The 27214-nt window shown below is 46.9% G+C and overlaps 1 protein-coding gene across 11 annotated transcripts in view; it reads right to left on the reverse strand.

The window, feature by feature from the left end:
• The window catches only part of MOK (MOK protein kinase), a 51669-nt gene that overhangs the window by 15169 nt on the left and 9286 nt on the right, over positions 1-27214 (reverse strand). For 4 of the 11 annotated variants that reach the window (XM_059183167.1, XM_059183169.1, XM_059183171.1 and 1 more), the window contains exons 2-4: positions 15460-15574; positions 5058-5147; positions 3597-3667 (exon numbers count right to left, since the gene is read on the reverse strand). In XM_059183167.1, the coding sequence (XP_059039150.1) occupies positions 3597-3667; positions 5058-5147; positions 15460-15574 (276 nt within the window). Of the gene's footprint in view, positions 1-3596; positions 3668-5057; positions 5150-10335; positions 12581-13775; positions 15575-27214 lie in introns of those variants that run through there. The other 7 variants (XM_059183173.1, XM_059183178.1, XM_059183177.1 and 4 more) reach the window with 6 other exon arrangements.

A 27214-nucleotide genomic window follows, 5' to 3' on the forward strand; every position in this document is an offset into this window, starting at 1 on the left:
AAGCAATTCATTTTCTCTAATGACCGTGACTTTCAACCGGTTCCTTCTCTTCAACAGACTCTACACCCTCTATGAAAAAATGCATCTTCTCTTCTCCTCTGCCTCCACCAGCTCTCGGCCATCACACGCATCAAGCAGACATCCCAGTAAGCACTGTGGCCATCCTCGAGCCATCAGCCGGCTCCTTGAAATCTGACAGGGCTGCCGTGAGAGCAGTCACTTAAGAGAAATGAACTGTCATTCTCGTAGGAAACGCTTTAGTGATGGATTCAGGTCTCAGTAAGTCAGTGCCGTTCTCAACAAGGACAGATAACTAGCAGGTGCACGTTCACTGGAGGGCGCTGAGCGGGGGGCCAGCAGCCCGGACCTAGGATAGTGCTGGAGTGGGATGGTTAGCGTTTCAGCCAAACTGGAGTATAAGTTCTGACTCTCCTATTTATTAATAACTTAACCTTGGGTTCTTACTCAATCCCTGAAGGCTCGATTTCCTGATCCACAAAACAGAGACGACGATGAGGGTAATGATGAAGATGGGGGTGATGCCGGGCACCTCGGGCTGTTGAGAGGCTGCGTGCGTGATGGTTAAGAAACCCCCGCTGGAAGAAGCTGGCCAAGTCTAAACCCCATGTCCACCACTCACTAAGTACATAACCTTCGACAAATTACTTCTCTCTCTGCTTCCGTTTCTCCATCTTTTAAAATGGGGATAGTAACAGCGTCTGCCCGAACGGCTGTCGTGAAGGTAGAATGAGTTAATTCCTACAAAGGGCTAAGAAGAGCGCCTGCCCGGTGGTCAGCCTTGAGGAACTGTTGGCTGTTACAGTGATCACTGTATTGCATCGCCGCTCAGGCAGGTTTTTCCCCTCACATTTTAACATCTCTGAAATCCCGAGGCAATACTGCCATATTTAGTATCTTACAGTGACTGCACGCCGGTTTCCCCATCTTTCCACATCTCTAAAACTAGGATACCCCTCAGCATCTTAGACCCTGTCCACTGAGCACAGCACTGGTCTATGGAAGACACTCAACATTTACATGATGAGTCAATGTCTATTGATCTAAAATATAACATTCTCTCTCTCTCTCTCTTTTTTTTTAAGTAGGTTGCATGCCCAGCATGGAGCCCAACAAGGGGCTAAAACTCACGACCCTGAGCTGAGATCAAGATCAAATACTCAACCGACTGGGCTACCCGGGAACCCTGGAACATTCCACTTCCTACAATCTCTCTCTGTAGACAAATACTGTAAGAAATGGATTCGATTTCTTCCATGGTATAATTCTTCTACTACTGGCAACAGAAGATATTTATTTCTAAACCAAGATTTCTCAAATGTCTAACTACATAGAAACTTGCTGGGAATGATCCCCGCCCCTTGAATTTTGAAATTTCACACTCTCAGAAGCAACAATCAGAATTCTAACATAAGGCACATCTCACACCAAGAGGCCTGCTACTAAATTACAGGAAGTGATTATGTAGGTTCATTAAGAAGCAAAATGTTGGTTCATTGGTAAGAAAAAAAATTATCAATGAAATATTAAGGTTTGGTGGTTGTTTCTCTTGATTGTATTGGGGGCTCTGTCCTGATGGACAGACGTACAGACAGGATCAAAGAGCATAATCTGTGTCAGACAGAATATATGAAAAAATGTAATCACAGAACACCTCAGTTATCCAGACTGTTTGAAAAAGATGCTTAAAATGTGAAAATTTCAGGGGTGCCTGGGTGGCTCAGTGGGTTAAGCCACTGCCTTCAGCTCAGGTCATGATCCCAGGGTCCTGGGATCAAGCCCCGCATCGGGCTCTCTGCTCAGTGGGGAGTCTGCTTCCTCCTCTCTCTCTGCCCGCTTCTCTGCCTACTTGTGATCTGTCTGTCGAATAAATAAATAAAATCTTTTTAAAAAATGTGAAAATTTCAGATCAATAAGGTCTACTCCTTGAACTTCACGTGAAACTCTTCTCTATAGCCATCTCTTTAAGTGCGGATCTTTTCAAAACATATTCTTTTTTGGGGCGCCTGGGTGGCTCAGTCATTAAGCATCTACCTCTGGCTCAGGTCGTGATCCCAGGGTCCTGGAATCGAGCCCCACATTGGCTCTCTGCTCAGCGGGAAGCCTGTTTCCCCCCTCCCACTTCCTCTGCTTGTGTTACCTCTCTCTTTCTCTGTCAAATAAATAAAGTCTTAAAAAAAAACCCATTTTCTTTCTTCACTTTCCTACTTCCTGTGTCATGCTACTGGCGTGGCTTGCTGACCACCGCCCGCCACGAGCTTGGGCACTCTGTGGCGCCCCCCGCGCCGCCTGCCCGCACGGCTCGTGCTCGTGCTGCTGCTGTTGCGGACGTTCTCACGCTTCATATTGTCGGTTTCCTCGCCCGCCGGGGGACTGTCACCAGTCACATTCTGTTACTGCTGATGGGCCACGTTCTAGAAGCTCCTTCTAACCAATGGCTCTATTCTTAACAGGCTTTAAACCAAGCAACCTGATAACTAACTTTGTTAGAATTGGACTTAAAACATAGTTAAACAGATCCCTGAATGATGAGCTTACCTGTGAATAAAATGCACAAGGTCTGTCACATAAACAGCATTTAGTCTCAGATACACGGCCAACTCCTATTTTTTTCAAAAAGATCCTTAAGTTTTTAGATCCAAAAGCTTTTCGCATCTACAGATGTATAAAACTTGCCTATGCTATTTATTAGTAATTTACTAAAGCACACATTTCCAATCACATATAAAATATACTAGTTTGCTAATAACGCTTTTTTCCACTTTCCCACGTGGTAACCATTTTATTTGAGCTCTTCGTGTGCAACTAAAACTCTGTTCCAAGCCTTAACTAGTCCCTCACAGAATACGGAGCAGCCGATTTGCTTCATGTGTCCAAGAAGCACAAGGCGATGTGTACAAGACCACGCATCCGGGGCGCTTCCCAGGGGCGTCTCCGCGGCTCATGTGTCCCGACACCTGACACACCTGTGCAGCCGCCCCCCCCCGGGGATACTTGCTGCACGGGCCGACTGTCTTCTTCTTCTGTCCAGTTTCCTGCAGTGACCTCTCGAAGCCTCCAGGACCAGCCCCAACTGAGGCCGGCTCAGGCGCACGCGCTCCCCTCCACGGTGCTTTAGTTCAGAAGGTGAGGCGCGAGCACCCTGGGGCGCGGGAGGGCCTGTGCGAGGATGCAAAGAGAAGGGCCACGCATCTCGTTGGGGGTCACGCTTGGGGGTAAGCCCTGCCTTGTTCTGAGCCGCAGAACAGGCCGCTGACCATGGCAGAGCCAGCAGAGCGGCCCCGGAGGGACCTGAGGCGAGGAAGGCCTGAGCAGTCTCTGCTGCCCCGGGAGCCACCCTCAGCCAGCTCCTGGCCAGCCTGAAGGCACAGGGCTGCACCTGTCCCACCGGCAGCCCTGTGCCAGGTAGACAAGAAGGCCCGAAAAATACCTCCCAAGCACAAAGGAGCTCAGAACAGTGTATTTATAGGAACGCCCGTACTCTGGCAACTAGCGATTCTGAGGAGGAAAACAAAGCATATGGGAACTACAAGCTTTAAAAGGAGATCTTAGATTAGCTCACAAATTATTCTACGTACCTCGTATTAGCTCATAAATATTCATGTCCATAAGTTCACATATGAGTGCAAGAGAGCCAGATTTTCTGTCACTGAGGAAGAAAGCAGGTTTGTAAGAATGTTTTGTCTTAATCAGAAAACAATCAAGTACTTAACTCATTGGCAAACATCTCCGGTAGACATGAAGCTCTCCCGGAGCAAAGGCTGAAGGGTCCTGACTGAAGCAGGCGCTGTGATTTTCAGTCAGCACTTCAGGTGAAATTAACTTAAAATAAGAGTAAAACCTTCACTTGGAGCAAAAATTCTAAACACTTGCCCCCTTTGTAATGAGCTGTGTCTTAAAAATATAAAATTAATTACCAGCAGACAGGAGAAAGGAGGCTAAAGAGTTGGCTGAGCAAAACAGGAAAAAGAATTTAATTCATCTCCGTGACTGCAAATTTAGCTTTAATTTACCTAAACTCCTTCCATGTAATTGGGATAAATTATAACGGGGGAACAAAATCCACAAAGCGGTCAGGGGAAAAGGGAGAAAGATGGGTCACAGCAGACCTGTGGGGTGTCTAGGCCTTGCCCGGGCTGGGGACAGAGGCCTCGGGCCCAGTGGGTGAGCCCCGGGTGGAGAACATGTCATCCCAGCCCCCACTCAGGGCACATCCAGTGGGGCGGTGTGTCAGGAGGCCTACACGAGGTCCCAGGCACAAGTGTCCGTGAAACACGGGACACATGGGCAGCGTGGTGACAGCCACTCTGGCTGCTCCAAGCACTGCAGGCCCGGAGGCCACACAGCTGTGACAAGATATTTCACGCGGAGTCCTCTGATTAAAACCTGCCGCACTTGAACTGTCAGAGACCTGGCTGGTTTTAAAGCAGCGGGGAGAGCCACCGAGGGGCTTCACCCAGCGTGCATCCCCTCAGGACCTATGAAAGGCCGGTCCCAGTACCCTGGGTCTGAGCTCCTGCAGAAGTGCTGGCATCTGGGGAAGAGCTGTGCTCTGCCTTCTCGATGGGCAGCTTAGCCTTAGGGAAGCTGTTCTAGAATTAGAACAGAAAAGTCCTCTGGATTACGTCAGCTGCAGGAAGGCAGCAGCTCCCACTGCCTGAGACGGTGCACACGTGGCAGCGGGCAGGGAGAAAGCGAGTGCAGCCCCAGGCATGCGACACCGAGGCCACCATCCACCCTTGAGGTCTCGCCCGCCCAGGCCGCTGTCTACGGAGAGGCCTCCCCGAGCTGCGCGAGAGGAGCCGTCTGAATGCTGCATGCTCTGGTGACATGGAGTCACCCAGATGAAGGCACAGCAGCAAGAGGGATCAGTCACGCGTTTGTCCCAGGGAATAAATACGGGACTTAAAGTGAAATGAAAATGGTTACTCCCTGAGCCACAGAGCAAATATTTTAAACATCTACGCGGTTTTTCTTAAAAAGTGATGTAATCGTTGTTATCAAATTGAGATAACTGGTAAAGTCCCCAATATACTTACAAAACCACTTCGTGCAACGTAAGAATGTTTGGGTGCGGATTCAGGCGCCTCAGAGCTTGTATCTCCCGCAGGTTGTTCACGTGCTCGATACTATTGTGCAGGGAAAAGAAGTAACTCGCTTTTAATTTAGGTCAGCTTTCATTAGGGTTATTCAGTCATTATCTGTTACCTGCGATCACAACCGAAAACCTCACAAACATTTCAAGCAAGTTAATCGGCTTCCATTTCTCCCGTCAGCAGCTGAAGTTCAGCATGTCTCGTTCTGGTTATTATCTGATTAAAAACCAAGCGTCTTATAGCTTTGGACATACATTCAGATCTTCCCCACCTAAGCTCCTGAAAGAATACCTTGGTAGTTTCTTTTATGATTAATAAACATACATTGGGTGCCTGGGTGGCTCAGTCAGTGAAGCGTTTGCCTTTGGCTCAGGTCCTGATCCCAGGGTCTCGGGATCGAGCCCCACATTGGGCTCTGTCTCAGCAGGGAGCCTGCTTCCCCCCTCTCCCTGCCTGCCTCTCTGCCTACTTGTGATCTCTCTCTGTCAAATAAATAAATAAAATCTTAAAAAAAAAAAAAAAGAAAACCAGCTATCATACCCCAAAACATACTCTGCTTATTGTAACATAATTCTTTCCTGCCTCTATAGACACTTCACTCAGAAATAATGAACTAATAGATTTAGAAAGGCAATTTCCTCTGAGCATCACTAGCCTTTGTTCAAATAAAAAGATTTTTATCTTCAGAAAATATAAATCAACTCTGTTCTCTTTTAAAAATCATGAAAAAAATCTAAAAGACTGGAGTTAACTATGTTTTTTAAAGATTTCATTTATTTATTTAACAGAGATAGAAAGCACACGAGCAGGGCAGGGGGCAGGAAGAGAGAGGGAGAGGGAGAAGCAGACCTCCCACCGAGCAGGGAGCCCGATGCGGGGCTCGATCCCAGGACCCTGGGACCGTGACCCAAGCTGAAGGCAGATGCCAAACGACTGAGCCACCCAGGGGCCCCTGGAGTTAACTATTTTTCTCTGCCTTGGAGTTGCTTTGAATCTTGTGGTCAGGTGACATTCAGGGGCTTTTTTTTTGTTTTCACTGTCCTACTGGACACAGAAACAATCATGGGATTGAACACAGAGGAGTACAGGCAGCCTCTGTTCCAAAAAGAACCAATGATATCTGCCACAAATGGATTTTTTTTTCTGCAACTGGAAAAAATTCTAATTACCAGATCAAAGTCTAAAAAATAAAAAAGTATTAATTATGCAATTTCAACATTTCATTTTATTGGAATTTTTTTTTAGATTTATTTTAAAGAGAAAGAGAGAGAGTATACATGAGGGGTGGAGACCTGAGGGAGAGGGGAGCAGAATCCCCCCTGAGCAGAGGGTCTGATATCATGGGGCTCGATCTCTGGACCCAGAGCATGACCTGAGCCAAAACCAAGAGTGGGACGCTTAACAGACTGAGCCATCCAGGCGCCCCGGTTTATCTAACTAATCCAATGTGTAAGAAGAAAGTCCTGGGGCGCCTGGGTGGCTCAGCAGGTTAAAGCCTCTGCCTTCGGCCCAGGTCATGATCCCAGGGTCCTGGGATCAAGCCCCGCATCAGGCTCTCTGCTCAGTGCGGAGCCTGCTTCTCTCTCTCTCTCTCTGCCTGCCTCTCTGCCTACTTGTGTTCTCTGTCAAATAAATAAATAAAATCCTAAAAAAAAAAAGAAAAGAAAGTCCTTAAGCTGAAGGGAAAGAAGAAGCAGTTATATTAATATTAGACCAAACAGATTTCAAAATAAAGGTTATTCCTAGCTATAACAACTTCATGATGACGGGGCAGTACACCGAAAAGATAGGACGATGTGCTGAATAGGACGGCTTCAGTACACAAGCAGTAAAGACTGACGGTGGAAAGCAGAAGGAGCTGGAAGCTTTGGGACCCCTCTACATCACTGAGAAGGTCGGCAAAGATGCACAAGATCCTAACGGCACTGCTGGCCACCTTGACCTAACCAACCTTACACTGAACTCACATTTAACACCTAAGCACAACGTGCTCTTTACTCCGACGAATACGCTAGACCCAAAGATAAGTCTCAGTAAACTTTCAAACACAAAGACTTACAGAACACGTTTTCTGACCACAATAGCTTATGACAGTAAGCAAGCTAGAAGAGCCCCAAACATCTGCAAATTAAACAACACTCTTGTAAATAAACACGGGGAAAGAAGAACTCACAAGGAGAATTAAACACATTTTATTTCATTTATTTAAAACATTTTTAAATTTATTTATTTGACAGACACAGATCACAAGCAGGCAGAGAGGCAGGCAGAGAGAGGAGGAGGAGGCAAGCTCCCTGCTGAGCCGAGAGCCCGATGTAGGGCTCCATCCCAGGATCCTGGGATCACAACCTGAGCTGGAGGCAGAGGCTTTAACCCACCGAGCCACCGAGGCGCCCCTAGAAAACATTTTAAACCAAGCAATAAGAAAACACAACATATCAAGATGCACAGAATGCAGGAAAACAGGGCTTAGACGTGTATTTGTGGCTTTAAATGCTTATGTTAGGAAGAAATGGTTAAAAATAAATTATCTGTTTTCACCTTAAGATAGACTAAGAAGAGCAAATTAAACCAATGTAGAAGAAAAGCAACACTAAAGAAGAGAAATTGATGGCACAGAAAACAGACAAAGAAGGACTCCTGGTGGCTCAACCGGTTGCCGACTGACCCCTGCTTTTCGCTCAGGTCGTGATCTCAGGGTCATGAGAGCAAGCCTTGCGTTGGACTCTGCACTTAGCAGGAAGACCGCTTTGGACTCTCTCTCCCCCTCTTCTACCCCACCCCCACCCCGCTCTTTCTCTCTAAAAATAAATAAATAAATCTTAAAAAGAAGAAGAAGACGACGACGACAAAGAAGAAAATAGACAAATAATAGAGAAAATGAACAAACCCGAAGCTGGTTCTTTGAAAAGATTAATAAAACTGATAAACCTCTACCAAGATCAACGGAGGAAAAAAAATTATATAAAACACTACCACCACCAAACGATATCAGGAATGACAGGGACCATCACTAGAGTTAGATATTAAAAAGATAAGAGAGGGGGGCACTGGAGTGGCTCAGTTCGTTAAGCATCTGCCTTCAGTTTGGGTCATTATCCCAGAGTTCCGAGATTGCGCCCTGCATTGGGCTCCCTGCTCAGCAGGGAATCGGCTTCTCCCTCTTCCTCTCTCTCAAATAAATACATAAAACCTTTTTTTAAAACCTTTTTTTAAAAAAGATTTTATGTATTTATTTGACAGACAGAGATCACAAGTAGGCAGAGAAGCAGACAGAGAGAGAGGAGAAAGCAGGCTCCTTGCTGAGCAGAGAGCCAGATGTGGGGCACGATCCCAGGACCCTGGGATCATGACTTGAGCCGAAGGCAGAGGTTTTAACCCACTGAGCCACCCAGGCGCCCCAAACCTTTTTTTTTAAAAAGGACAAAAGGGAGTATTATGAACTGTATGCCAATACATTTGACAATTTAAAAAGACAAACCCCTTGAAAGACATAATTACAAAATCCGACACAAACTTGAAAATCAAAGTAGCCCTATGTTTACCAAAGAAACAGAATTTGTTATCAAAAGCCTCCTCACCTGATGGAAGTGTTCCAAAATGGTATTATGGTGATAGCTGTACACCTGTATAGCTTTCCTTACAGCGGTGGACTTTCAGGGTATGTAAATTATATCTCAATGAAGCTTTGAAAACCTTATAAAAATCCAAAATAATTTGGTTCTACTTGACTCTTCAACATTCCATGGCCCTGATACACCGCGGAGCCATGGCCCACTATACTGCGTGGTGGGGGTGAACCTTCCCCACAAAGGAAACTTCTAGGCCCAGGTAATTTCACAGGGGAATTACTTCAAACATTTAAGAAATACTCACACATGTTTCACAAAAGAGGGTTTGTGAGTGGCTGGTAAGCACACGAGTGAGTATCCATCATCACCAGTCACCAGGGCAGTGGAAACTAAACTAAATAAGGTACCACTCGCCAGGGTGGCTAACACCTAAGACTAACACCGCCAAATGCTGGGGCCATGCAGATCGGTTGTGACTCTCTTTCATTGTTGGTGGGGATGGAAACAGGAAAAGTGCATTGGAAAAGGGCTCCGTCATTTCTTCCACAAAACTCCTACTCTTGGCTCCGGTGGTTCTATTCTAGGGAGTTGCATGAGAAAAATGAAAACCTAGATCCCAACGAGGCTTGAGCACGAGTTTTAACAGCAGCTTTATTCACAGCAGCCTCCAACCCAAACCAGTAAAAGTCCATCGCCAGGAGAACGGATAACAGCTGGTGTGTTACTAGGTAGTAAACAGGTATAAACTACGGGCGCAACAGGGCAGAGGAATCTCCAAGACCTCCCGCTGCGCCAGGAGAGCGGGTCACCGGAGCATGGTGGGTGCTTTTGCTTTCGGTGGTTCCATTTAGTACGAACTTCTAGGAGAGGATGAAGGGAAAAACCCAGAGCAGTGACTGCCTGGGATGGGGGTGGAGAACTGCCATGAAGGAGTCTTTTAGGTGACAGAAATGTTCTAGCTCTTAATTACATGAAAGCAGCCATTTGCCAAAATCATAAAAAAATGTGCATTTTAACGTATGCAAATTCCGCCTTAAAAAAAAAATGGTGCACGGACAAGCAAGTGGGAAAGCAGCCCGTTGGAGACACACAAGAAATGAACATGACAGCCGTGTTGATTCTGGCGGCCGGATACCTGGGGTCCGTTATACTGCTCTGTTTACTTTGTATACGTTTGAAATTTTCCATAATTATATTCTTTTTAAGTAAAAGAGCTTTTAAAGTGACTCATTAACTTCTTATCTTTGTTTTAACTTATAACCTTCCAAAGCAGAATTTATTTCTGCAAAAGTGATTTGAGGACCACGCAGTGATGGGACGTCAGGAAAACCGTGTGCCAAGTCAAGACCAGACCAGACCGTCTGCAGCAGTGAAGAGCGCCGCGAAGAGTACTGGTCCTTCCCTGGGTCCCAGGCTGGGCTCCACTGCTTGCCGGCTCGCGAGGAAACTCAGCTCTCCGACCAGGCTTCCCCAAGGCAATGACACCATCCATCTTTCCTCTCGGGCTTCAGTGAGGACTCAGGGCTCTACACACATAACTCGCCGGCACTGGGCCCGGCGCCAGACACGTGGCCAACAACCATTGTCCTCTTGTCATGATCCCTGCTATCGCCCGCCTCACTTTTCTAAAGTCTTGAAACCCCACTCACCTGCACTGCCCCACGGCAGGCTGATCTATGACTGTGGATCTCAGGGCAAGCGCTGCGCTGAGTGCCCACTGGCCTGACCCCTCACCAGGGTCCTGCGAGAGACATCCTCTGGGTCTTCGCATGGCACACACAGAGCAGCTGACACAGAGACTGAGGAGCTGTCCAAGGTCCCAAAACTTCAGAGCCCGAGCTTGTCCTTGTGCCGACCAGGAGTAGCCCGTATGTGTGTCTTACTGCTTCAGGACACCAGAGAGATCTTACAACTATCAGGACTATGGATTTTTTTTTTTTTTTAAAGAAACCCATTCTGCTTCTTTACAGTATTTCTATAGGAAGAATACAAAATACAATCATAGCAAAAAAGAAAAAGGGGGAGACCTGTAATGAACTGTTGCCCTGTGGTAAGGACAGGTGGAAACCAGGGTATCCAAAGGACTGGGTCACACCACAGGCCTCCAGCAAGTAAGTCATTATCCCCAAACTGAGCCTCTGCGCCACTCTGCCGGAGAACAAGCCTCAGAAGCTCAAAGTGCCTTCCTGACCCAGTACTAATGAACGGGCTTCTCTGACCTCACCCGGACGTCACATTAGCAACTATTACTGCAAACGCAGTCAATTTCTATTTTTGTAAAAGTGAAAGGAAGGGACTGGAAGTAAGACTTGGAGGGGGTGGGAGTCAGAAGCTCCAAATACCAACCTCATTCTGCCCGTGTGACTCAGCGTGATCTTCCTCATTTCTCATGCCACCCACACAACTGTGCAAGGTGACTTTGAGCATTTACTTAGGCGAGGATAAATCATCAGAAATGCATTTTTAAAGAACCCAAAATTATTCTTCAAATGAATAAGATTACACTGTTTAATAATGATAGACACTCCAGGAATCCAGAAGCTAGAAATATTATTTTCATGGTTTAAAAAAATGCTTAAAAACCCCCATTAAACCTCTGGATCAAGTATCAGTGACACTAGAGCTTCCAACAAATTACTGGCAATCTCTTTCTTGAAGTGACCACCAAGGCAGTTGTCTTTCTTTTAGAACTTTCTTCTAGAAACTATAAAGTCATTTCTTCCTATAAGTCAGAAATAACAGTAATACCTTTACTAGTGAAGGGAGCTTAGGAGCAATAGGGGTCAGTACAGATCACCAATGGTTAATTTTATTTATTTTGCTTTTTTTTTTTACTTTGAAATCATCTTAGACTAACAGAAGAGTTAATAAGATGGTACAGAAAATCCCCATAACCCAGCTGCTCCTAATGTTAACACCTTATGCAACATTTATCAAAACTAAAAAGTTAATATTGGTACAGTACTATTAACTAGACACTTTATTTGGATTTCCCTAGTTCTCCTATGAAGGTCTTTTTCTCTTCTAGGACCCAGGACACCTCATTATAATTAAGACCTCCGGTCTACGACACTTCCTGTCTTTGTTTTTTTACTACATCGACAGTTGTAAGGGGTGCCAGGCAAGTATTCTATAGAATGCCCCTTAGTTTGGTCTGGTCTGATGTATTCTCATAATTAAATATTAAATATTAAATAACTAACGGTTATGGATCTTCAGGAAAGAGCACCATGGAGATAATATGCTTGCTCTTTCAAACCCATTATATCAGAAAGTACATGGTATCAATATGTCTTACGACTGACGATGTTAATCATTTAGTTAAGGTGATATCTTCCAGGTTTTTCACTGTAAAGTTACTATCCTTCCCTCCCTACTTTCTATCCCTTAGAAGCAAGTGCAGCCCATATTCAAGGGCTAGGAAATTAAGCCCCATCTCCTGAAGGAAGGATTACCAAACCATGTGTGGACATATGTTAAAACCACCATAGTAATTAATAAATAGTTAGGGGGGAACTCATTTGAGGCTCTGCAGAAATCCTGTTCTTGTTAAGTTTCATCTACTTATTTTATTTAAGATTTTATTTATTTATTTGTCAGAGAGAGAGAGCACAAGCAGGTGGAGCAGGAGGCAGAGGGAGAAGCAGACTCCCCACTATGCAGGGAGCCTGATGCAGGACTTGATCCGAGGACCCTGGGATCATGACCTGAGCCGAAGGCAGACGCTTAACCCACTGAGCCACCCTGGCATCCTATCACCTACTAATTTTAGTATCCATCAGCTTATCCTCTCTGAAGAAATTATTACTGTTATTCTAATGATGATTTTCTATTTCCATCATTCTTTCTATATTTATTAATTGGAATTTTTCTGAAAGGAAGAATTGTCCCCTCCTCCCAATTTATTTATTCACTCATTTATTTGTCAGTATGGACTCATGGTTATTTGAAAAGATAGATGGGAGGGTAGACAGAGAAAGAGAGAGAGAGAGATGTGTGTACATACAGACTAGTGTACAGATTAGTTCTGTCTGCTGAGTCCAGGGGGATCGACATTCCAAGAGCAATGAGCACATCTGGTGCCAAGATCTTGTTTTCTAAATACCTTTCTCCAGTAAAAGGAACCAGGGCTCGTTAGAGAAATGGATGATTCTAGGGGCAGGAAAAATACAAGAAGAGCCTAGAGAATTTTGTGGTGCCAAAAATTAAAGCGTTAAAGAAGGAAAGGAAAAGAAAAAGGATGGAGCATATCAAGAGAACACAGGAGCCAACCTGAAAGAGCCTCCAAAGCCACAGCTGGGATAATCTAAGCGGAACAATGATTAAATAATGATAGTACTGGGTCGTAATCTCCGCTAGTTGTGAACATATGTATCAAGAGCAAATTAGGACTCACAAGAATAAACCCAAAACCCAGTTACTCTCAGGTTTGGATTACGTGGCTGGCAGATACCTGTCAAAACCAGTTCAAGACTCTATCGCTGACTCCATACTTCAAACAGCGACAAAATTCCACCAGCCCAGAGTAGGTGTACTTCTTTTCAAGTAAAGCCAATACCTGAAATTATGATTTATACAACAGAAGCTAAAGCCTTGATAATCCCCTAAACGTACACAAAGTTTAAAAAAAAGCAACACTGGGATGCCTTGCTGGCTCTGTCCATGGAGCATCAGACTCTTGATCTTGGGGACCTGAGTTCAAGCCCCATGTTGGGTGTAGGGATCACTAACTAAACAAACGAACAAAACAAAATAAAAAGTAACTCTGATTCAGCAGTATTTTATTAAAAACCTTTACTTATTTTGAGTTTTTAAAAGAAAAACAGGTGTTGTAATCAACCACATTTTTAGATTTTATTTTTTAAACTTTTTTTTTTAAAGATTTTATTTATTTTACAGATGGAGATCACAAGTAGGCAGAGAGGCAGGCAGAGAGATATGGAGAAGCAGGCTCCCCACTGAGCAGAGAGCCCGATGTGGGGCTCGATCCCAGGACCCTGAGATCATGACCCCAGCCGAAGGCAGCGGCCTAACCGACTGAGCCACCCGGGCGCCCTGATCAACCACAGTCAGGACCGGGAGCACTAACCTTCGGAACTCGCTGGGAAGGACCGCTGCAGCCGCCGCCCGCGCCCGCCTGGCCCCGCCTCTCTGCTCGTTCCCGCCGGCCCCTCGCACCTGGCGGTAAGGAGGCCGGCAGAGGCGACCCCGCTGCGCACCGTGGAAAGCACGTCGCGTAGACCAGCCTCTCCCGCGGAGCCGCGGTCACAAGACGGTAGTTCTCCCGCTAAAACTGGGCGTCCCGGCCCTCAGAGGGCTGCTTCTTGGAGGCAAACCTTTCTGCGTCCGGACGCCTCCACCTCCCTGAGGGGCGCCGGGGCCAGCACGACCGCAACAAGCCCCTCGGACGGCCGGTCCAGCGCGGAGGCGCGTCGCGTCTGCCGGCGTCTGTCCCGGCCACTCTCCACGTCACGACGGCCAGCCCCGCCGTCTGTCGGTGCGTCTGCCCCCGGCCCCGACGGTGGAAGCTGACGGGGGTGCCCGTCCCGTCCCGCCGCTCCAAGTCCCTTCCCGGCCAGCCCGGGCCGGCGGCGCGCGACCGAGCGGCGGTCCCGGCAGCTGCGCTCTTCGGCTCGCGGCGTCGGGAGGCCCCCCGCGAACGCCCGCCGCAGGCCGGTGGAGCCGCCGCCGCCGCCCAGCGAGCGCGGACGGAGAAGCGAGGCACAGAGGCGAGGCCGAAGACGCCGCGGCGGAGGGCGGTCCCGGCCCTGTGAGATCCGGATCCACATTCGGCTGTGCCGGCCTTGGGAGCTGCGGCGCGTGTCGGGCTGCTTCGGATCTCTAAGCGCCTCTCCTCGCGTGCGAGCCAGCAGGGGGGCCGCAGACACCCCGTGGGGGGTCAGGAAGGGACACGTCTGTCCTCTCTCTGACGGGAGGGACGGCCCCGCGCCCCCGATCTGAGAAACGCTGTGTGGCGCGAAGAGGCTGACGTCAAGGTGCAGACGAGCGCGGCCGCAGGCTGTGGGCCACGTGGCAGGCGCCTGTGGTGTCTTACAAGCAGCAGCCACCGCTGAGAGACTCGGATTCCTGGGCCGTCACAGGCCGAGCGTCACGCCCGCCTGCTGAGAGTTTCCCGCTGCCGCGAGGCCAGCCTCCGCCTCCTCATCCTGACAGAGCTTCCTAGTCACGCCGCGCCCAACTCATGCCGCCAGGGAAGCAGCTGCGAGGCCGGCCGAGGGGATGAGGAGACGCTCTGAGGGCCGGAGCCTCCACACTGCTCCGGGGGAGCGCCCTGTCCACAGCGGCTCCTGCCCCCTCCCCGCCCCCCAGGGGATGAACGTGCCCAGCGCCCCGGAAGCGCTTCCCGCATATTAACAGCCGCACAGTTAGTGAGATCAAAAGCGCCTCCCGCACGCCGAGACTGAGGGTGCGGATCTAAGGGCCCCACATGCACGTTCCAGGAGCACAGCGGCTGCGTGAAGGGAGGCCCGCGGGGACAATGACACGTTCTGTGGCCGCTGACCGCGACACTGCAGTAAGCCCGGACGTAACCGTCATCACGACCGTCACCGTCATCATGACTATCACCGTTTCCGGAAGCAAGTAAAATCCCACACACGAGCGGTTCAGAGGTCAGCCCCACTCCTCTGCCCGGAGGTCGCGGACTGCGTGTCACGCGGTGTCACATGAGTACGTGTTTCCCGCGACGACAAGGGGCCCTTCGGGCTCTAACCCTGCAGTGGCCAGGCGGCACACGCGGCCCGCCCGCCTACCTTTCGAAGCGCTGCTTCATCTGTTTGCAGGCGTAGTAGCCGCCGTCCCTCAGGCTCTGCATCTTCGTCACCTCGGAAAACGTCCCCTCTCCGATTTTGCCAACTGCTTTATAGCCTAGAACAAAACAGCCACAGGGATAACCGCTGTGTGTGCGAGGACTGTGCTCAGTTCCTGACGGCGGCTCTTTCACCCAGACGGTAACCCCAGGCCGGCACCCCGAGGACTGTTACTCCATTTTTCTTTTTTTTTAACTTTTTTAATTCAAGAGCGAGTAAGAGAGAGCATGAAAGGGGAGAAGGTCAGAGGGAGAAGCAGACTCCCCGTGGAGCTGGGAGCCCAAAGCCAGACTCGATCCGGGGGCTCTGGGATCATGACCTGAGCAGAAGGCAGTCGCTCAACCACCTGAGCCGCCCAGGCGCCCTACTCCTACTTTCTAAGGTTCGGGGCTCCCCTCGGCTCAAGGGAAGCTGCCAGCAGGGGGAACTGCAGAAGAGGGTCAATGGGGCCAAACTTCCAGTTCCAAGAGAAGGAAGTACCGGGGATGGAACACCCCACAAGGTGACCAACCACAGCTAACACCCGCCGCATGACATACAGGACAGTTGTTCAGAGAAGAGTCCCAAGAGTGCCCATCATGAGAAAATTTTGTTTCCTTTTTCCTTTTGATTGTATCTGCCGGAGGGGATGGGCGGTAGCTGAACGCATCGTGGTCATCATTTCTCCATCTGTGTGAACCAAACTGTCGTGCTGCCCGTCTTACACTCGCACAGCGACGCGTGCCCACTGTCTCTCAATACAACTGGGAAAAAAGTGAACAGGACTTTCACACATTGGGGAAAAAAATAGGCAGCTAGGTTGTGTATCGGCAATGAGCAGCGTCTCCTCCCTGGCTGTGCTCCCCCTCGTACAGTGGGGAAGCTCCCCGCCTGGACCCCGCCTGGAGGGAGAGGCTCAGCGCCCCGTCGGAGCGGAAAGCAGATGACCTGAGTGGCGAGGCGGGCTGGAACTCTCTAGCAGGAGCACTCAAGCTCGGGCTCTGTGGAGGCGTGGTCTTGCACCAGCAGCCTCCGAACCTTCCCCAACTTTCCCCTGAATGTCAGCCTCGGGGTCCTGCGGAAGGCCCAGCTGATCTGCGGCCGGCTCCTAGCGTTTAGCATTTCCTGACTTTGGGAAAGCAGCTAGCAGCTTCGCTGGCTTTGCTGCCAATGCCACCATTGCCACTCTGGCTCAGATGACAGCTTCATAGTCGCCGATTCACTACATTAAATGCCATGCTGTCTGAAGTCCCTAAGGGCAGTGGCTGTGTCTCAGACCAAACCCTGACAGGCGCAGGAACGAGGATCTTGAGCTAAGATGCCGGGAACAAAAAATGTAAGAAATACAGTCAGGGGGCAGACAGCAGGCTGGGGTGCTGGGGAGTCTGGCGTGCCACCCCGAGGACCCAAGTCCCTCCTGCGGTGACTGCTGCCTGGCATGGAGCAGTGTCTCCCCAGCCTGCAGGCCTCTGGAAAGCAGTGTGAAGGGCCAGGGAAGGGGGGCAATGTTGACTACTGACTGCCTCGGCAAAAGGGTTCCAGACAACAACGAGCTCAGCGCACAAATGCTACTTTTCAAGCAGAGATGGAAGAAACGAGAAAAACCCAAAAGGAAAAAGTCTTACTGGGTTGAAAAATTTTCTTCAGTCCAAGTAAGAGAAGAGTAAGATAGTAAAATACGTTGACAGAAGCAGTCTGTGAGACTTCCCAGTTGCACAAAGGGTTCAGCATGGCACCAAGATCACAGAAAGGCAGTTACTCCCCACCCCAGCCAGGCACTGATTTGGGGGAGCTTGAAGGGAGGGCCTGGAGATCGGGACGAGACACAGAATGCACAGCCCAAAACAGGGCAGCCTTTCGAACTGTGTCTAGGAAAGAACCAGGAGTATGGAGCTGACCAGAAGCAAACAGATCAGAACCTGTTAAACAGACCTGGACCACAAAAAGCCCCACCACCTCTGGGTCCCAGACCTACACGAGCACAGAGCAGACTTGTACAACAGCACAGCCCCAAAGGAGGCCGCCCCCTCCAACACCTCTCTTGGATAGGACACATCTGTAATGCCCACATGAGTTCTGATTTGAACAAACCAGTGATAAAAGATAGTATTTTTTTTTAGAAGTAATAATGTTTCTTAGAAATATGTATAAAAATGAAAAAAATTCTCTATTAGCAAGAAATACTGAAGTACTGCCAGGTGAAATAATAAGGTGTGTGAGATTTGCTTTAAAATGCTCCTGTGGGGGCGCCTGGGTGGCTCAGTGGGTTAAAGCCTCTGCCTTCGGCTCAGGTCATGATCCCAGGGTCCTAGGATCGAGCCTGGCATCGGGCTCTCTGCAAGGCGGGGAGCCTGATTCCTCCTCTCTTTCTGCCTGCCTCTCTGCCTACTTGTGATCTCTGTCTGTCAAATAAATAAACTTTTAAAATGAATAAATAAATAAATAAAATGAATAAAAAATAAAATGCTCCTGTACGTTCCCACTGGCCACTGCTGAACATGTACATGGGGACAGTCACTTGAGGGCAGTCTGACATACCCGTTCCATCTGTAAGACATTCATACCCTCTGACACAGCAATTCCAAGTGGAGAAAAACACTTGTTCAAGTAGGTATGTTAGTTCAACATTATATTAATAGGGAAAAACTGTTGCCCCCCCATGTGGAACTAGATAAATTACGTACAGTTTATCCATATAATGGAATATATTGAATATATTTAAAAGAATGACCCAGATTAGGGGTGCCTGGGCGGCTCAGTCCATCAAATGTCAAACTCTTGGTTTTGGCTTGGGTCGTGATCTCAGGGTGGTGGAATGGAGCCCCATGTCAAGCTACTTGAGAATTTCTTTCCCTCTGCCCTCTCTCTATCTTTCTCTTCCTCTCAAAAAAAAAAAAAATTGACACAGAATATTATTCCCTTTAAGATAATACATTTAGTGCTCTGAGGGGTAAGGTTACCAGTGTCTCCACACCTAAGTTAGATATTTTCCATAATGACAGCACCATTTTATTAAAAAGCAACAATAAAAACTATAGACTCCAGGCAGGGATAAGAATGGCAAAATGTCATCACTGTAGAAACTAGGTAATGGTACACAGGAGGGCTCACTGTATTATTTTCTCTACCTCTGGCATGCTTGCAGCTGTCCATAATAAAAAGTCAGAATAACAAAATAAAAGCAGAGGAAATGGCAGTCGCTGCGGCAGCCACAGCGCGCACCAGCAGGCAGAAAAAAGGAAAAACCAAAACGCCCCCATGCGACCCCCCTCCCCACACAAGCTCACACCCCTCTGACCAGCCAGGAGAGAAATGAGCCCCCGGGAAACCTTAGCAGATAGAGATGATGGAAAAGCTACCAGGAAAGACTCCCGATGGGGAGCACCCACATAGGACTTGACGTGAGCGTGAAAAACACCTCTCTTGTGAAAGCACTGGAAACTCGGGGTTTTATGTATCCGTTATAGCACCTCAGGAGCATTACCTTAATATACCTGATATATAAGTATCATGTCATAAAACAGAAGCAATGAGAGACTTTTGAGAATTTGTATTTATAAGATTTCACAGAAAAGTCATCTTTTGGGGGCACCTGGCTGGCTCGGTCAGTGGAGCCTACAACCCTTGATCCCAGCTCAGGTCTTGATATCAGGGTCGTGAGTTCAAGCCCCACACTGGACTCTATGCTGGGCATGGAGTTCACTTAAAAAAAAAAAATCATCTTGTCATTCAATATTCAGTGACTTTAGTTACAAAAATTCAGCCTGTGCCTAATTTTTCAGAACAAACTTCTCCCTGTCTGAGATTTTACTTAATTATAAGTTACCAAATTAGCCAGCTCCTGTTTCATGAGAACTGGCGGAAGACACAGCGTCTTGCATCAGAGACGAAGGACCTTATCACTCACAGTAGAGCCGAAGTCTCATGGTGGTGACACGATGGGCCCAGATGACATGTGTACATGCAACCGACTGCTTTACCGGAGAGGAACCCAGGGCCAGTGGCCCAGCCCTTCTTGGGCAAGCAGCTCAGAGACGGATAAGCTTGCCATCTGGCATACTCAGCAAGAACTTGCAGGGAAGCTCAGGGCATAGAGCAAAGTGCTTCCCCCAACAGCTCATTACAGGGTTAATACTCACGACAGCCACTGTTACTGAGACCGTACATGGTATGGTATTATTCTTGCCTGTAAGTATTCCTATATATGTCATATTGACTTTACTGCTACCTTTCAATCTTACTCAAAATAACAATTTCAGTGCACATTTTCAAATATCTTAGCTTCAGGCCACATGAGATGAGAAAATCCTATTTGTAATTACGTATTTGTAGAAATTAGAAAAAATGCTTCTCCCCAAGAACAGCATCTCCCCATGTTATTACCATTCAAAATGCCACACACCGCCACCATGCCATAATGGCTACCACGGGAGGAAATAAGGACCTGTGACTGCTGTGCATCTGGGAGACGTCAGCAACTTGTGCAGGGGAAGACTGAAGAAACAACTGTTTAAGTTGCTCACAAAAATTTATTTTCAAAAGAGGACTTCTAAGGAGGGAGCTAGAAAGCACTGAGAGTACCCTAAATAGATAGGCCTTCTTCCTAACCCCTGGCACCTGTGACTGTTACCTTATTTGGAAGGTCTCTGCAGGTATAATTAAGTGAAGGATGTTGAAATGAGAACATTCTGGATTACCCAAGTGATCCAATGGCAAGTCCTTATAAGAGACACAGAGATAGAGCAGAATAGTGGTTGCCAGGGCCTGGGGAATTGTGATTCAGCAGGTATGGAGTTTTAGTTATGCTGGGTAAAAAAAGTTCTAGAGGTTTGTTGTACAATAACATGCACATTTAGCAATTCTATACACTTAAAGGTTTATTAAGAGGGTAGATCTCATGTCATTGTTTTTCACAACAATAAAAAAAGGGAGAGAGACACATACATAGAAGAGGAGGCCATGTGAAGACAGACGCAGAGCGCCAGAAGCCTCTGGAAGCTGGAACGGGGGGAGGAAGGATCTGAGAGAGCACAGTCCTGCTGACACCTTGATTTCAGACTTCTGGCCTCCAGAACTGGCAGAGAATACATTTCTGTTGTATGAAGTCCCCAAACTTGTGGCAGCCCCAAGATACAAACAGAACATAATCAGTATTTTTTTAATCTAAGGAAAAATTTTTTTTTCCATTAAAAGTAAATATTTTCTAAGTTTAACAACAGTAGCACTCGCTCTGAAAAGACTGATCTGCTTGACTACATAAACACATAAAACTCCAGCACCTGAAAATACACTATAAAAAAATGGCTAAGTCAACTATGAAAATGCCATACAAAGGACTGTTTATAGCAGATATAAGGAATATGGTAGCTCTGTAGCTTCTGACAGGGAAGAACCTTTTCAGATATATTATTAAACAAAAAAGACAAATTAAGGAACAGCATGTCAACTATGTTAACTTTTGTTAAAAAAAAAAAAAAAAAAGGAAAGAAAGAAAAGTATACCCACAGTATCCAGCAGAACGGCCCCCCAACAGTGTCCATGTCCCTGGAAATTGTGAATGTTAGGCTGCATGACAAGAGGCAATTAAGACAGCAGAAGGAAATGTTAAGGTTGCCAATGAGCTGACCTTAAAATAAGAAAATGATCCTAAACTTAGCAGGTAGGCCTTGTAGTGACAAGGTCCTTACAAGCAGCAGGAGGCGGCAGAGAGGACCGAGTCAGAGACTAGAAGATGTGGAAGGGCTGTAAGTCTAGGAACGCATGTGGCCTCTAGAAGCTGGAAAAGGCCCAGAAACAGACTCTCCTCCAGAGTCTCCAGAAGGCACACAGCCCTGCCAACAACTTGATTTTAGCCCAGTGAGACCCTTTTCACACTTCTGACCTCTAGAACTCTAATATAATAAATTTGTGTTTTTTTAAGCCATTGACTCTGAGACAATTTATTACAACTCATCTACACACAGAAGGAACTGGAAGGAACATAAGAAAGCGCCAACAGTGGTCACCTCAGGGGAGGAAATCTAGATGACTGGGGACAGGAGCTGAGAGGAGCCCCACTTTTCCCCATATGATCATCCATGCTCTTTTAAAGTTATACTGTGTACTGGTATTGCTTTTTCAAAGAAATAATCAATTAAAAAAATTTTAAGGGAAAATATGATGTTTCTCTCATGGTTCCTTTAAGGAAAATGGATTATGAAATTAAAAACTAAGCATTTTGTTTAATACCATCTTAAAGCAAATGGCAATCCGTGAAATAAAAATAATTTATGAGAAAATTTAAAATAACAAAACGTAAGATACCCCTTCACACCCACTAGAACAGCTAGAATGAAAACGTAAGCTAACAAGTGTTGGCAAGGGTGTGGAGAAGGGGGGCCCAGGGCTGGTGGGAGTGGAAAATGGTGTGGCCACTGTGCAAAACTGTTCAGCAATTCTTCACGATGTGAAACAGAGTTACTCTGTGACCCACCAATTCTACTTCTAAGTATATACTCAAGAGAAATGGTCATTTACATCCAAACAATAACCCGTTCACAAATGCTCACAGAAGCATTATTCCTAGCAGCCGAAGGAGAAGCAACCCAAATGTCCACCAGCTAATGAACCGATCGACAAAGCATGGTCTACCCATAAAGGGAAGTATTATGCAGCCATAGGAGGAATGACATCCTGACACAAGCTACATCATGCATGAACCTTAAAAACATTATGAGAGAAGCCAGACACAAAAAGCTATTTATATGGAATGGTCTGAAGAGGCAAATCCATATGCACAAGGAGTAGATTAGGGGTTCCTGGGTTGAAGGGTGGTGAGGAATGGGGAGTGACTGCTAAAGGGGACGGATGCCTCCGGGGGACAAGGAAAACGCTATCAGAGAATTGCACGATGGCTGTTGGACAACTCAGTAAAAATACCTAAAATCACTGAATTGTACATTTCAAATGGGTGAACTTTATAGTATGTAAATTATATCTCAATAAAGATATTCAAACAAACAAACAAAAAAGATATTCAAACAGACAAATTTCTGGCATGGAAAGTCAGAACACTGGTTACCCTTGGGAGGTGGTGTCACTGGAACGGACCCAAGGGGACTCCCAGGATCCTGGTAGTGCGGAAGTTACTGGTAGTAACACGGGCGTGTTCACTTTATGTATAAGTGGACCCACAGTTAAACCTGTGTTGTTCAAAGGTCACCTTAGTCCTGCCATTATATAACACCAAGACAGAAACAAACAACCAGAAAAACAAGGCAAGTTTCGGGCCACAGGGTATTATTATTTTAAGACTATTCCCTTAGGAGTCATGATCCCAGGGTCCTGGGGTTGAGCCCCAAGGCAGGCTCCCCTAACTCAGTGAGGAGTCTGCTTCTCCCCTCCCTCTGCTCCTCCTTCTGCTTCTCCCCCCACCTCCCCACTCATGTTCTCTCTGTCTCTATCTCTGTCCTCTAGACTTTGCTACATGAACCTTTTTCCTTCTTCATCTTGCTGTATGTCCTCTCACTGTAGTAAATCATAGCTCTGAGTAAAACCAGATCCTGAGTCCTGTGAGTCATCCTAGCAAATCACAGAAACTAGGGGTGGTCTTGGGAACCCTCTTCCCCAACGCTATTTATTCACACTTCAGCCTAAATAAGTCAAACATCCTGGAGGTACGACCACCTCCTGTGGATGTCAAGCAAGATTTATTTGGCATCTGCTACGCACCAGGCACGGTGCCACGCGCTGCGGACACAGAGATCAGTAAGACATAACCCTCACCTGGAAGACTTACAGTATGTTCCTCATGTCCCTCATGTTGGGTCCTTTTCTTCAATAAAAGAGAGGGAGGGCCACACACTTGTGTGTAGATAATATTAAGGTCAGATTAGGGACGTCTGGTGGAGCAGTCAAGCATCCGACTCTTGGTTTTGGCTCAGCTTGTGATCTCAGGTTTGTGGGATCGAGCCCCATGTCGGGCTCTGCACTTAGCGTGGAGCTTGCTTCAGATTCTCTCTCCCTGTCCCCCTCCTGCTTGTGTGCTATCTAAAATAAATAAAATCTTTAAACAATAAAAAATAAAGGTCAACCTAGTAAGTGCCTGTGTACATTATTGAGCACGTGGTGCTTTAGATTCTAATCTGTGGGACCCACCTAGTGGGCCTTAAAACAGATGTTTTTCCCTCATTCTGAAGGCACCGGCTCCTCTGTTACAGAAAGGCTCACGTTCCACTTCGCAATTCTCCCAGGAAGGCCCAAAACCCCTTAAAGGGGAAGGTCTACAATCTGTCCTCTTTGTGCCCTGTGCACTCAACAAATGAATTCGAGAAAATGCCTGGTCATGTGCCTTACTCTAATATTCCTATAGTCCCCCGGACACATAGGGTGGGAGGAACACCACTGACAAGGGAATCACAAAATTATGACTATTGACCAGCGGGCAACCAATCCTTTTCTATTCATCCCCATCTTTACGCTGAGTATCCCCAGGGCGCGCAGGTGACGCACTTGCTTAAGCATCAGATTCGTGGTGGCGCCTGGGTGGCTCAGTGGGTTAAGCCGCTGCCTTCAGCTCAGGTCATGATCTCAGAGTCCTGGGATTGAGCCCCGCACCGGGCTCTCTGCTCAGCAGGGAGCCTGCTTCCTCCTCTCTCTCTGCCTGCCTCTCTGCCTGCTTGTGATCTCTCTCTGTCAAATAAAAAAATAAAATTAAAAAAAAAAAAAAGCATCAGATTCGTGGTTTCAGCTCAGGTCCTGATTTCAGGGTTGTGGGATCCAGCCTCAGGCAAGGCTCTGCACTCAGCAGAGTCCGCTAAAGTTTCTCTCTTCCTCTCCCTCTGCCTCTCACATCTCCCCACCTCACCCACGCATGTGTGCGTCCTCACATTCAAAACAAATGAATCTTTAAATATTGGGTATCTCCAATCCCATTGAGAGGGACCTCTTGTCTCTTAGATACTTCCTTTCCCAAGTCAGACCATCCATATAAATGCAACAGTGAGATGAAGAGGATGAGGAGGATAAAGTGGCCAGAAGACTCCTTAAATTATCTTCTAGAAGTTTTATAGTCCTTCAATAAGCTGTATTTTAGGATATGTTTTTCCCAATCACATGCCAAGAAAGGATGCATAAGGTAAATTCAGCCTTACCCACAGGCAGATCCCCGGAAACATAAAAAACAAACAAAACCAAGTTAAGTGATCATAGCTACCATTGCTGTGCTGTTACCATATGTTAAGCACCATTCTTTTTTCATTCTCACAATCCCTGTTTTTTTTTTTTTATTTCTTTTCAGTGTTCCAGAATTCACTGTTTATGCACCACACTCGGTGTTCCATGCAATACGTGCCCTCCACAATACCCACCACCAGGCTCACCCAACCCCTAATCCCCCCCTGCCCTCCAAAGCCCTTAGTTTGTTTCTGAGTCCGCAGTCTCTCATGGTTCATGTCCCCCTCTGATTTCCCCTAACTCCCTTCTCCTCTCCATCTCCCGATGTCCTCCATGTTATTCCTTATGCTCCACAAGTAAGTGAAACCATATGATAATTGACTCTCTCTGCTCGACTCATTTCACTCAGCATAATCTCCTCCAGTCCTGTCCATGTTGATACAAAAGTTGGGTATTCACCCTTTCTGATGGAGGCATAATACTCCATTGTATATATGGACCACATCTTCCTTATCCATTTGTCCGCTGAAGGGCATCTCGGTTCTTTCCAGAGTTTGGCTATTGTGGCCATTGCTGCTATGAACATTCAGGTACAGATGGACCTTGTTTTCACTACATCTATATCTTTGGGGTAAATACGCAGTAGTGCAATTACAGGGTCACAGGGAAGCTCTATTGAGTCTCCACACTGTTCTCCAAAGTGGCTGCACCAACTTGCATTCCCACCAACAGTGTAAGAGGGTTCCCCTTTCTCCACATCCTCTCCAACACAAGCACCATTTTAAAAAATAAACTTTTAACCTTAGAATAGTCTTAGATTTACAGAAAAATCCACAGATAATATAGAAATCCCCATATACCTCATATCCAGTTTCACCTACTGTTTTTTAAAGATTTTATTTATTTATTTGACAGAGAGAGAGAGATCACAAGTGGACAGAGAGGCAGGCAGGGGGGTGGGGAGCAGGCTCCCTGCCGAGCAGAGAGCCCGATGCAGGGCTTGATCCCAGGACCCTGAGATCTTGACCTGAGCCGAAGGCAGAGGCTTAACCCATTGAGCCCCCCAGGTGCCCCTCACCTACTATTAACAGCTTACATTTGTCATAAATGAGCCCATACTGATACATTATTTCTTTTAAAGATTTTATTTTTTAAGCAATCTCTACACCCAACATGGAACTCAAACTTGCAACCCCGAGATCAAGAGTCGCACCCTTTATCGACTGAGACAGCTAGGGGTCCTCGACACATTAACTAAAGTTCATGCTTTATTCAGATTACTCAGTTTTTACCCAATATCCTCTTCTGTCCCAGGATCCCATCTAGGCCACTGCTTTACAGCTAGTCATCCTACATCCTTAGTCCCCTCATGGCTGCGGCAGTTCCTCAGACCTTCCTTGGGTTTGTGACATGGACAGTTTTGAAGTCAATGGTCGGGTATTTTCTAAGATGTCCTTGTACTGGAATCTGTCATCATCTTCATCATTAGACTCAGGCTATGGGTTTGGGGAAGAAGACCAGAGTACTGTGGTGCCATATTGGCACATCATATCAAGGCCCATGTCATCAGCGTGGCTTGTCACCATTGACATTGACCTCAATCAACAGGCTGAGGTCTTGTCAGTTTTCTCCCCTGTAAAGTGACTTTTTCCCTCCCCCCTTCTATACTGTACTCTTTGGGAAAATTTACCACACATATTCTGCACTTTGAGTGGGAAATAATATTCCTGTGAGGACAGAGCATCCATTTAAATTATTTGGAATTCCTTTTTTTTTTTTTTTAACATTTTATTTACTCATTTGACACAGAGAGAGAGATCACAAGTAGGCAGAGAGGCAGACAGAGAGAGAGGGGAAAGCAGGCTCCCCGCTGAGCAGAGAGCCCGATCAGGGCCTCGATCCCAGGACCGAGACCATGACCTGAGCCGAAGGCAGAGGCTTAACCCACGAGCCACCCAGGCGCCCCTTTGGAATTCTTCTATATAAATAAACTTCTCTATATGAGAAGTTTGTCTATTCTAATTAATCATTTATATTATATGAACCTATAGATATTTATTTTATGCTTTGGGATTATCCAATACTATTTTATTTTGCTGCTTAAATTGTTCCAGGTTTGGCCACTGGGAGCTCATTCACAATTGTTCCTGTGTCCCTCTGACATGCCCCATCAATAAAGGGTTTGTTTTTGAGTATTTTCTTACTTCCTGGTACTACAGAATCCTATGTATTTCCTGTCTCAGTCTGAGGATCAGCCATTTCTCCAAGATGCCTTTTATAAGAGAATGGTGTTTATTAAACACCAAGCTCTGAGTACTAGGAGTCAGGCACCATTTTACACTTAATCATTTCAACAATCCCACCCAACAGGGTACCCCATCAGCCCTATCTTACAAATGAGGTTAAGCAGCCTGCTCAAGGTCACATCAATAAACAGCAGGGCAGGGCTTTAAAAGCAGGCAGTCTGACTCCAGAAGCCATTTCCTGACTACACTACCACTGCTGTCCCCCAGGAGCAGAACACTGCCAAGAGGATGCAGATGAAGTCACACTGATGCACTTACTG

Source organism: Mustela lutreola, chromosome 7 (assembly GCF_030435805.1).
Source record: "Mustela lutreola isolate mMusLut2 chromosome 7, mMusLut2.pri, whole genome shotgun sequence".
In the NCBI taxonomy this organism is placed as follows: domain Eukaryota; kingdom Metazoa; phylum Chordata; class Mammalia; order Carnivora; family Mustelidae; genus Mustela; species Mustela lutreola.